At 42.6% G+C, this 13266-nt stretch overlaps 1 protein-coding gene across 1 annotated transcript in view; it reads right to left on the reverse strand.

Annotated features, from left to right (window-relative positions):
• SCFD1 (sec1 family domain containing 1) overlaps positions 1-7719 on the reverse strand; it is a 107591-nt gene extending 99872 nt beyond the window's left edge. Inside the window, exons 1-3 of the mRNA XM_018554151.1 lie at positions 7624-7719; positions 2946-3016; positions 281-369 (exon numbers count right to left, since the gene is read on the reverse strand). Coding sequence (XP_018409653.1) covers positions 281-369; positions 2946-3016; positions 7624-7654 — 191 coding nt within the window. The 5' untranslated portion in view covers positions 7655-7719. The remainder of the gene's footprint in view (positions 1-280; positions 370-2945; positions 3017-7623) is intronic.
• Positions 7720-13266: the final 5547 nt, after the last annotated feature.

Here is a 13266-nt window from a genome sequence, read left to right on the forward strand (position 1 = left end):
ATATATGTGTGTGTGTGTGTGTGTGTTTTTTAAATATATTATTTTGGATATGTTTTGTCATATATACATTTTTAGTATTTCTACAAATAAATATATTTTTATAAATATCTGTCACATATTTTGAAGGAATGGTGGGATCCTCTTCTTGGGGAAATGTGTACCTTTCGCTAATATAGAAGAGTAGGGGACCCTCCTTCACAATATTTTGCATAGTTTTCATTAAACCTTCCTTCCCTATTTATATGTTCATTAACAACAAAAGAAGAAATGATCCACTCACAGGTGTAAAGTGACCCCCATATCTCTCAGTTCCTTCACAGAGAGCAGAGGTGAGATAATGTCTTGGCCAAAGCGATCGTAAATAAGGACCTGAAAAGTAAGAAACATTTCAAATGGATGAAGCCAACACATTTCTATTAAAATGTTTACTGCCTAGAAAGAAGAAATACTAAGCTAATCCTAACATTACTAACTGCTGGAAGGACTGTTAAAGATCACTATGAAAGGAAAATCCTCCTCCAGAGCACATATGTCAAATACACAGCCCACCACAAGATTTTCTTAGGCACGCAGGGTCCCAAGCCGAGTACCCCGCAAGCAGGGTTCATTTTTAATTTTTTTTTTACTAGCCAGCGCTTGGAGTGGCAACTCAGCTGGCCGCCCTAGGAGGACCCTGAACCTCTACTTTTCTTCTTTGCACTTCCCTCCTGGGCCGCAGGTTTCTTCTCACATACACGTTTTTGGTCTTTGGCCACACCTCCCTCCTGGGCCACTCATCTGGGTTTCTCATCGCCAGCATGTTCCTCTACCTCTGGTCTCAGCAGCTACTGATAAGTCTTGCTGAGCATATCCGGGACTGACTGTGTGTGACTGCACTACGATTGTCAACAGTCCGTGTCCATTTAATGTGCCCTCACATACAGGAGTGTCATAATGGACAGGGACTGCTGACACACAGGACATCAGACAAGTCATATCATCATTATATGACAATTCTGGTGTCCTGCATGTGAAGGCACATGTTTCAGCAGTCCCTATCCATTATATGACAATCCTGGTTTCCTGTGTGTGAGGGCACTACAAGTGTCAGCAGTCCCTGTCCATTTAAAGGAAAGGGACTGCTGACACTTGTAGTGCCCTCACACACAGGACACCAGGGCTGTCATATAATGATTAGTGGGCCAGAGCTTTGTACCACGGCAAGCAGCAGGGTTAAAAAAAAAAAAAATCTTCTTTATGTCCGGCCCCTGATTTTATTCACAACCCTCGGCATGGCCCTTAGTAAGTTTGGATTTGACATAGTGAGGAATTTATGAAAACTGGAGTAGACAGATTCTGGAGCAGTTGTCCTCGGCAAACAATCAGCTCCTTTGTTCTGTTTGTTCAGTTAAGCTTTGAAAATGAGAGATAGCAGCTGATTGGTTACTATGGACAACTGCTCCAAATTCTGTCTGCTCCAGTTTTGATAAACTCCGTTCTCACTGTCCATTTCACTTCATGTGAATTGAAGTATATTGGCTATTATATTCTACATTAATATGAACAGTGACATGATAAATGATTGCATGCCATTGCATATAATGATTGCATATCATGAGATACAGGTAAAGTAACTACAAAATGCAGTGTTAAAAGATGGAAAGCACTCTACTGCATGCTATGGGAAGGGATGAGGGAACATCAGCGGGTGAAACATGTAGCAGGCAGGCATGACAAGGACAAAGAGATCCTGTATGGAAAACAAATAGCACAGTCAAAATGTCAGAGACTGCAAAGTGCTGACCGGCAAATAATTTAGACTAATAGAAAAGAATCAACAAGACTGCAGGGCTGAGTGTGACATAAAGGGAATTGCTTTGAGGGCTCTTTGTAGAAAAACTTCATGTGGTGCATATTCCAATATTGTTAACCTGGTCATACATTGACAATTGTTCATATGAAAACTCATCAGAACATTCAATAATGCCATCAGAGACTTGTAGAATGTTGTTCAAAATTCTGGTGGATTTTAACACTCAATTTCAGAAATGAAAAGAGTTTGCTGAACGGAAACCACATTCACTGTTAAAATTTTGTTTGTTTGAGAAACGTTTCCTATAGGGTAGGTTAAATAGGGTAACATACACTTTAAAAAAAGTGAACTATGGTCAACCTTTTTAGGCTTTGGTTCTCTTTTGGGTCACAGGAGGACATTAACTAATCAACTCCTTGAACCCCAAAGTCAGCATATATTGGCCTACTGCCCACTATTTCCTATCAGCGAAGAGATGCCCGGCAGCTGGGAAGGATCCCGACAATATTGTCTCTCTAGAGGCAGAGCCAGCTGTGCCTACCCCCTCCAATGAGTGCTGGAGGAATTGAGAGGGGAATCCTTGCCGGGAGCAGTGAATGACAGTCACAATTCTATGCAGGGAGAAGATCATGAACTGAGTGATCAGTGGTTTGCCATCGTTCAGCTCTCGATTTACAGAGCTCACGTGTGACAGCTGCACTGTCACACTCCAGCTCTACATTTCACTCTCTCCGTATTTCTCCTTTAAAGCAAAGTCGTGCTTTTTCCATGAAGAACAAGGTGACAGGTTTGGTTTAATACCCCCATTCCAGAGAAACATACTTGCCTTTCTTTGACTTCCCTGTCACTCACTCCATGCGACAGCACTGGTGTTTGGTGATTGACCCAGCAATGTCACAAGTGGGGCAAGGAGAGTCCTCAGTCCTATGCAAGCTCTGACTAGAGTGAGCAAAGCACAGACTTGCTATAAGAGCGCAGAAGACTTGATTTGCATAGAGGTCTCATTCTTCCATCAAGAAGACAGACAGGGCCTCTTGGGAGGTATGTAAACAACATTTTAATGAAGGTACAACTTTAACAGAGTTGAGTGTAGAGAAATGTGAATGAGGTAGAACCTTTGACATACACTAAAACTTCCCAGGACAACTCTTACCTTCCATACTGGTTCGCCTGTGCTGCTCTTTACAACAGGAACATTAAAATTCAACATACGCTTTAAAGCAACTGCAAAAGACAGACAACAAACGTGACTTTTATCAGTACAGCCTACTCTACATACTATATACAGTGTGCACCACATTTACACACACACACACACACACACACACACACACACACACACACACACGTTAAAAAGAACAATGATTTGTAGGAACATAAAACAGACAACCATACTTTACATTTGCTCATCCAAACTGCATTAAAGTTTAAAATGTTGGGTTTCTTGCTAAGATTTCAAACATATCAGAGGAGGCAAGGTTGTACATATTAAAAAGTTTTAACAAAAGGTTTTTCTGTGGGTTACTACACAAACAAAAATGGAGTTCCACTAAACTAAAATGAAAAACACTCTTCTTGGTCAGCCGACAAGCCCTGTAGATTCTGAACTCCAGGCAGATATAAAAGAAATGAATGCAGCTCTGTATGCATTGCAAAATCCTTAACTGTATCTTTTAAATGCAAGCAGCATCTGGAGCAAGAATCCGAATTTAAACTGTTATCAGCCTATTGCAGTTCCTGCGCACTGCAGCAGAGCTCAGACTTGGAGAGGGAGAAGCAGCACAATGGGCCAGTCAGGTGTGCCGCAGTGTCCGTGTGCTAACAAGGAGCATGCGGAAGAGAGCGCAAAGTGACATAGACATGAGCTCACACTCTTCTACTTCTCCTTTTAGTGTCCAGTCACAGGTCGAAGGAAATGCAAGACCTGAAAAAATTACTTAACTGGCAGAGATGTGCTGTGTGGCAGAGCAGAGCAATGTAAATTTCAGGACTGGATGGACAGAAATACAAATCCTTTGGCAGGTGAAAAAGCTTTCAGATTTGTATTTCATTTTTGTATTTTCCCTTCGGCCAAAGTTAAAGCTAAAATCTGAGCAAAAACAATATTTAGGCATGTGCACTGTTATGCATGTTGGCATGTGCACAATATAAATAAATTAGCACTAATGAAGTGAGTCCTAAGTGTGTGACTCTTACTGCCATCACCCTGTACTGTATACTAAGTGCTGAGACTTACACTTCTGGATGGAGTCCACTGATCATAGGGGGACATTCACTCTGCAGCTCATCCATTGAGAAATCATCTTGTACTCTTTTCACAAGATGCAAGGCATTCCGTTATTGGAGGAGATGCAGATGAACACCCTGATGTCCCCTCCTCCAATCACAGAATGCCATGCAATGTAGGAAAAGAATGCAAGATGATTTTTCAATGGACAAGATGCACAGTGAGCAGCGTGCTATGATCAGTGTACAGTATGGAAGTGTTAAGCTGGCCATACACCTATAGATGATCTGCAGATTTTCTGTGGTCAGATGGAAAAAGTGCCACAGATTCCTCCATCTACGCTAAACTGTGTGGATGGAGGAATCTCCCACTGGGCCAAGCTTCAGTATTTTGCTAGTCAGTCCCTCTGGCTGTCAAAATACCTGAACAATCTGATTGGATGCAGACATTGTTCAGGTATTACGAGAGCCAGCAGGGCCGACTAGCAAGATACTGAAGCTTGACCCAGTGGGAAATTCCTCCATCCACACAGTTTAGCATAGATGGAGGAATGTGTTGCACTTTTTCCATCTGACCATAGAAAATCTGCAGATCATCTATAGGTGTATGTCCAGCTTTAGTCTCAACACCAGACATTCAGCTCTTGCTATACTGTAAAGTAAAACTGAAAGTGAGAGTTATAACAAATGCTGCAGCCTACGCATGACACACACTTCATTAGTGCTAATTTATTTACAGAGTGCACATGTCTAAATTGTTGTTTTTTTTCTGGCATTTTAAAAGGCTAATTAAGATCTCTGGACTAATGGATGCATATTTTTCTGAAATAATGAGTAACTTCTTAATATTTAACAACTTTCCTGTTCTTCACCTATTATAAAGGTAAGATAATCCTTGCCAGACTTGTGGACAATCAAAAGCTGAAACCTGAAAGCGATGATCTCTTTCAGCTCAAAGTTAGTAAACATATTCCATGCTGAACAATATTATGCATTTAAAGTTGAACTCCAGTTATAAATATTTATATATACTTGCACTGGTCCAGCATGGTACAATATAAGTATGTATACATGATCCCTTGAAGGGCAACAGGGATTCTTTAAAACACTTTAGTGTAGATCTTCCGGGTCCTGTACTTCCGCTGTGCTGAATGACTTCCCCTCTGCTTTTAAAACACTGCAGGTCGCTTGGCACAGCAGCCATTTATTGAACTCCTAGTACTTTTATTAATAAATACTAGGCATTCTCTGATTGGACAAGGGGTGGTGACCTCACAGCATTGCCCTTCATTCAATTGAAAATTCTTAGTATTAAGAAAAATGCTAGGTGTTTGCTGAATGGCTGCTGTGCCAGTGAGCACCCCCCTTGTGTTTTCACAGAGGAGGGGAAGTCGCTCAGCACAGAAGCTTCAGGAGGAGCCGGAAGATTGCGGTAATGCACTGTAGTAGTTGCAGCTACTACGTGTTTTACAGAACCCCTGTAACCCTGCCGGGGATATTATTTATATACACTGAGTGGCCAGAATATTATGACCACCCCATCAGTACTTCGTTGGGCCACAAGATGACTCCACAAGATGACTTTGTTGGGCCGCCTCGTGACTCCACGAGATGTTGAAAGGTGATGCAAGGAATCTGACACTGCACTGTTGCCCTTCTGTTGTCTTGTACCAGTCTTGCCACTCTCTGTTCTGCCCTAACATTGACTAGTCACTGACGGCCACAATTCGCACGTTCAGACCCAGATTTGCAGCTGACAGTCCAATCTTTAAACACTTTAATAACAGCTGCTCTTAAAAATTAAACGAATTCTGCTGTTTTGCTGATACTTGCTCCATGACTTGAGCGCCAACAATCATCCCACGTTCAAAGGCTGTTAAATCGCGTTGTTTACCCATATCTTCAGAAAAATATCACTTCTACTGTCGTGGTAAACAACCTGCTTCCCTATTTATAATGGTCTGGCCCTCTAGCAACTTCAGTGCGAAATTATAGCTAATTTGCCTACAAACGTCAGGTGGTCATAATAATCTGGCCACTCAGTGTATATATTTACAGGATCTAAATTTCTATAGCTGGAGTTCAGCTTTAAACAAAAAGTCCAGATTTGTTGGGAATGGGGCCCCCTGTCATTAATCTGCATGTAATCCAACAGTATAAGAAATATTTTCTGGACTTCCCCTTCGGCTCTGGGTCATGTGATCTGAGACGCCTACAATGTCAGAAGGAGAACTAAGTGTCAGTGAAGGAAAATGTACTGTCCATTTCTTTTCTCATGTATTTTTTTCATTTGTCTTTTTTGCACAGACACGGGACCATTGACTGTAATAGCAGCAATCTCCAGATGTGATGTCAGAGGCTGCGATTGAGGCCCTCTATATCTAGTAAGTGGGAGGACCACTTGAAACTATAGTAAAGAAAGCCAGGCAGCCAAGTTTGTTACATATCTTCCATGGGTAGTCAGCAGTTCCATTGTAACAAGCAAAAAGTTCATCATTAAGAGAGTAAAAAACTGCTTCTACCTCTTCCTGTACAGCATATACCTCATGCTTCAGGCCTCTGCCAGCCCCCCATAGTAGTGAATGGGTGCAGACAGAACTACATTTGCCCCCCACCTCCAGTGATGCAACACTAGAGGGGAGTTGTGGAAGCAGAGATCTATTTGCAGAGGTCCAACATGCCCCCTGCTATGTGAGAACTAGATCTCTCCAATCAGCAGGGATAATGAGCTTTGCTGATTGCAGAGTTATAGATGTGACCCATCAAGGGAAGTGTTGGACATCTACAGAGAGACTGCTGCTTACACAGAGAGTGCCCTTCTCTGCAGCCAACTGGCAGTGGACACATTACTCAACCTCTTGCCACCAGCCTCAAAGATATATGAAGCAGCATAGGTGGCACTAATGCCATGCTGCCGTATACATGCGTCACTGAACTGTTTTGTCAGCGTACTCAATTGGCGCCCCCAAAACCTGGACTGTGCTGTCACCATAGGACATGCTCCTGATTGCATCATCAAAGTACAGCCAATTAGGAGTCCCTCCCTCCCACCAGCCATAACAGCCCACTTTAAAGGGCCGGGGGGTAGGAGGTAAAGAAAAGGAAGGCTCTGAACACCTTTTGTTTTTCATTCACTTGGAATGTGTGTAGCTGATCTGAAAGTTCGATTAGGCTTTAAAGAAGAACTCCAGGCAGAGTAAAAATTAACCCTTGCAGTGACACTACTACCGCACTGCAAGGATTTTGGTCCTTAAAGTTGTTCTTTAAATGTGACCCATGATGAGCTGCTCTGGGTGATCTTTATTGGCACAACTAAAAGGAGCACATGAACAATGATCTATAAGTAATAAAAACATAGTATTGGCCCTCTAGTCATCCCCAATACAATATAGGCAGATCTGCCAGCCCTGTATACACACACTCGGCTGTCACTGTACATGAGAGGTCCAGGCTGGAGAATGGAGGTTTATCTCTGCACACTGTCCCCGTATCCGGTATCCGAAGCAAAACACCCCGCACTCGCCATCCCACCCCGCTCATATCAGTACAGTCTCAATCATATCACATGACAATCCTACTTTCAATTCATTCCGCCCGGTTCTCACCCGTCTGTTTTTCCCGGATAGAGGTCGCCATCTTTTGCTGCCTTCCCCCCGCCTACCGCGCTGACGCCACCAATGGTGACGTGGCAGCAGAGACGAACTCACCACCCAGAGCTCAGCTACGTCTCCCAGGTAACCCGTGAGAGGCGGGAACTAAATCCAATGTGTCTCTTGGCTGGCATTGGACAACAAATATAGGCGTCATTCTCGTGAGTCGGAAGTGCGTGCGTTCCGCGGCGTGCGTTCCACCATGTCATTCGATTGTGTGGGGCGCCCCACCTCCGCTTTCTTTGTGGGGTGCTGGAGATATTTTAGTAAACACATGAAGGCAGTAGGCAGTATTTTGTTTTATAAATATGTCTAATAATGTTTAACATGGCTGGGGAGAGAAGTGTTTATGTTGCCTATCTAACAGGGTTGCTAACCTATTTTCCTTTTAATACAAAACGTTCCAGGACAGAACTGTTATCACAGATTTTACTGCATATATGACAGGTGTACCATGTGTAACGTTTGGTTTACTAATAAACTATTGCCTTTTTTTTTTTACAATAACACAGTGGCGTCACGCCTCTGTGCAGCCCGCACCCGGGTGACACTAAAATGACTAATAGTTATTTTGGTGTCACCCCCCTCTGAAAAGTCAGGCACTTGGTCATGGGCCGAGAGCCATACAGTTGCAGGAGAGAAGAGGGTACTTATCCTGCCGGGTGAACGTCGCCTCCTCTCTCTGCCAGCATCCATCACATGGATGACCGTGCATGCGCAATGACGTCACAACGGGGTGTCACCCCCGCCTCAGGACACCACTGTAATAACACAATTTGTTTCATTGTTTTTTCATCTTTTGTTGTATCTTAGCACTGCACATCTGCACCCAGTTCCTTTCTACATGGACTCCAGCGATGGCTGCATGACATTTCTCAGGACCAGTAACCTGACGGTGACATCAAAAAGGAGCGCAAGGCTGCTTTTATGTATACAAGCCAAAAGGTCATCCAAAGAGACTTAAAGTGACATTAAACCCTCAGATTTTTTTTTAACATAAACCAATACTGTAATGTGTGCCTTACTGTAATCCATGGTTGTTTCCCTTCTCTTTGCTGCTCTTCCTTTTAAATCCTCATGTCTTCTCATGCTCGGGGAGAACTTCCCTTTGCAGCTGAGTGCCTCTTCCTGGAGTGCTGGCTCAGGTTGCAAACTTATACACAGACACCATGTAGCCATTCCAGAGACAAGGCAGTCTGCTGCAAAACAGAAGTTCTGCCCAGCATGAGAAGAGATACGGATTTAAAAGGAAGAGCAGCAAAGAGAAGGGAAACAACCATGGATTACAGTAAGGCGCACATTACAGTATTGTTTTATGTTAAAAAATCTGAGGGTTTAAGGTCACTTTAACCACTCCACTACTGCTCTATTCAGATGGATCCCCGCAGCATTTCAATAAGACTTCACTCACACCTACAGAGTAGATACATTTTGGAATCCCAAATATGCCATTTAGAAGAGGTCGCTGGCACCCGTTCAACTTAATGTTTACAGCTACATTTGAAAGTGGCAGCCCACCTGCACTCCGCATGTAATTGTATGTGATATGATTGCATGCAGTTAGAAAGACATCACCATCACTGGACTGTTGCTTTCAAATGCGTCCGATGTCACCCAATCATTATGAATGGGTGACAGCGGCCACTTCTAAATGGAATATTTGGGATTCCAGCTGCAGGAATACCAAAACGCACCTGTAGGTGTGTAAAGGAAGCTTAAGAGAGAGACTGAAAGCAAACAGCTGCTGCTTGGGTTCTCTATAGAAAACCCACAATGCTGCGTGACCTCAGTGTAAGGGGCGCATCTTTTATTCCAGATTTACAGTATTTGAAAGTTATCTGTTTACATAAGGTTTATTTCACATAATCCAGTGATTACAGAACTGAACTGCAGATGTCCTTTGATGTACAGTCAAAAGATCTATGTACCCAATTTGCTACCAAATTAAAGCCCTATCTGTCCAGACAACAATGATGTAGCATTTCTAGTCTACCGTAATATATTATACAAGGTATAATGTACTTAACCAAGACATCGTGGAAATGGAGGGGGGTGCTCTTGGACTGAAGGGGATTTAGGGAGAAAATGTCCAGGGGACTCAAGTGGTTGGATGATATCCCTTCTAAAGGGAACAATAATCTATAGTATGTTTTGCATGAGCAGGAGCATTCAGCATAATTCCTGATCATGTGATCACCATGTCAGCTATGACATAGCCATTAAATGATATTATAAACAGCTATCATAGACAGTCACAGCTGCTGGATGATTTCTTATTGTGAGCAATCGCTGTACACATAGAAGGAAATACTCACCAAAAAAAGAACTATAGCCAAACCTTTTTTTTTTTTTTAGCCTTACTCCTCTTTTGGGTCACAGGAGTAAATTTACAAATGACCCAAAGCCAACATCTAGCAGGCTACTGCCCACTATTTGCTGACAGTGCAAGGCCATGCTGCACTGCAGCAGGGAAAGTTCCTAACAACGCTGTTGGGATCCACCGCGCTGCCTGATTGACTGCTGGCTATGCCTCTCTAGAGCCAGCTGTGCCCACCCCCTCCCGTCTGTCCCTCCAATGAGTGCTGGAACAGAGAGGGGAATCCCTGAAGGGAGAATTGAATGACGGTCACTGCTCTCTGCAGGGAGTAGATCGTGATCTTAACGATCAGCGGTCACACAATCAGAGTCGGTGTGTGACAGCAGCAGTGTCACATGCCAGCTCAAAGTATTGCTAAGAGTGCTGTTGCTCTTCCAATACTTCTCCTTTAAGCTAAGATCTTATGGGTTCCCTTTGGCTTCTCTCGCTATAAGCTGACTGACTATCCAATTTATTTTGCACATTTCATATTTGCATCTTATTCTCTGTAAACATACACTTATCCATGCGGTGTGCTATACCAAATGATATAACTTTGTATCTCACATAGTATATCTTCTATATGTGTAGGCAGGCATGTATATTTGTCACAAAATATAATATGATGTAACAGTAAACAGGAAAGTGTATAGTCCATTACTACAAAGCTTGTACACCACTTTATACCAGCTTCCAATGTTCATCCTCTATATATCTACAGATAGGACAGTCCCACTGACACCCATACTCCAGATATCTTTGCTTGTGAACTACATAGCATTATACATATGTAATATATGCACATTTTTAACACTTAAATGTTTTTATACATCCAAACCCATTGATTTGTAACCCCTTGATCCTTTTTATAGTACACATTTTTTTTCTCTTGTGCAAGAGGAAAGGGTGCACAGTTGCAGGACGTCTTCCACTGCAATGCCAACCCAGTTCATTCGGTGCACTTTTGCACACACGTGTTTGTGTGTTACATAATATGAAGGAAAGTAGTATCTTTCTAGCTCAGATTTACACCTGAGAGTTTTGGATTTTTGAAGATCAAAGCTCCAATAAGCTCAACAACCACATGCTTTTAAATTGCTCTGTTCACAAAAGGTACACAAGCTATTTTTAAAAGCAGAATGTGGCATTTCTGGCCTGAGACTTTAATGGGAATGCCAGAAAAAGCGTGTTTTTTCAAGCCGACAGTAAAGAACCATCTCCTCCTAGTAACTAGCTTTCCATTGGTTAAAACAATGATGCTCAAGCCTGAAAACTCTTACAAAAAAAAATAAATGTGCAACTCCCAACCCTCCATACACACCCCAAAATCACCTGTCATCGCTCACGCTTAAATACAGTCTTAAACTGCTAATGTACTTATCCTTTTAAACATGATTAATACTTCATCATTTTTGTAATATTGCAAGTGTTTCTCAAGCAGCCCTAATGAAAAGCATCAGCTTTTGTGTGGAATTTAAAATAAATGAAACACTCCAGTATTACTACAATCATACCAGTTCTCAGACAGAGCCCCATTTCTGCGAGGCTGAACAATCTATATAGGAGGTCCAGCAGTTAACAATTTTGCCCAGTTTCCGATATCTAAATTAAACGATCCAAGCCAAGCACTGGGAATGTCATGTCTACATCTCGCCTGCTTCATATAAAACATTTACTAAAGTTATACAAAGTAAAATGAGCGCAGGGTCAGACATCTCATTTAGGCACCTGGGAGGTTCTTGTATTTACCTTTAGTTTTTTTTTTCTAGAGCTCCCAAGAAGACCCAAAGAGCCTATTCACAGCTGTTAAGGTGGCCATACACCTTACAACCATCGCAAGACTTTTGTCTTGCGATGGTTGTAAGCTAATTAAAAGCTTGTACGATCTGCCAATCTTGGACAGGCAGATCGGGCTTCCGATGACTGCAATGCTGAACGGGCAGTGTGTGCTTGCCGGCCCGTTTGGCATTTGTCTCCGCAGCATGTCACAAATCCGCCGACAATCATACGATTCTCGGCGGGTTTTCAAACATGCTCGTTAGACAACAGACGTGCGACTGTACAGTAGAAACGGTTGCACGCCTTCCATACACCTTGCAATTATCGTACAATCGCGGGATTTCCTACGATAAATCGCAAGGTGTATGGGCACCTTTAGGGTAAGGTGTTTTTCCAAGCATACCATAGTACAGTGGCATTCATGATATACACTATGCAGTAGTGGTCAGTGCCAAAACACCACGTGTTGTGGTGTGCTGCGTGGCCAAAGAAGGCTCATGGTTTTTTTTGGTCCCTTGCAGTGTGCCAGTGATGAGCCACTTCAGCCTCCCACAGCCCTGCAGAGGGTTATACATTGAGTGGCCAGATTATTATGACCACCCCCATCAGTACTTCGTTGGGCCACGAGATGACTTTGTTGGGCCGCCACGTGACACCACGAGATGTTGAAAGGTGATGCGAGGAATCTGACACTGCACTGTTGCCCTTCTGTTGTCTTGTACCGGTCTTGCCACTCTCCGTTCTGCCCTAACATTGACTAGTCGCTGACGGCCACAATTCGCACGTTAAGACCCATATTTTCGGCTGATTGTCCAGTCTTTAACTACCTCCCGGCCAGCCGCTGTGTATACACGGCCTGCCGGGAGCTTCTTGGATGTAACTGGGCGTGTATACACGTCCTGTTACATCCGCCCACTCGGGCGCGCGAGCGGGAAATCCCCGCTATTTGAAAAAGAGGCAGCGATGCCCGTTAATATACAAGCGATCCGCCGGCTATAGAGCCGGCAGATCGCTTGTATGAAGCACACGACTGCTACAGAGCCTTATAAAAAGGTGTTTACATGCTAGTTTTCATATTCCTACTTCGTGTATGTGAAAGGTTCCTGCCTACACTGCATACTGACTGTTTGAGACAGGGGTCATACACTTTTAAAAAAAAAAAAAAAATTCAACATGTCTGAACGATCCAAAACTATTACCAAATAAATAAAATTGTAATTTTTTTTAATGCACAAAAATATTCTGTTCCGATAGTGTCAATGAAACACAAAAAAAACAAAAACATTGTATGAAAACATTAGTTACCTTCTTAAAGAAAACCACCAATTCCAAAACATACAACGTGAAAAACAATAAAAACAAGAAATCTTAACTTTTAAAACTTTTATTTTTGTTATGTTTTTTTTTTTTTTTGGTCCATATAAAATGTTAAATATAAAAGTGAAGCAAAAAAAAAAAAAAAA

This window comes from Nanorana parkeri, unplaced genomic scaffold (assembly GCF_000935625.1).
Source record: "Nanorana parkeri isolate BGI_ZX_2015 unplaced genomic scaffold, ASM93562v1 scaffold144, whole genome shotgun sequence".
NCBI classification, from domain to species: Eukaryota; Metazoa; Chordata; class Amphibia; order Anura; family Dicroglossidae; genus Nanorana; species Nanorana parkeri.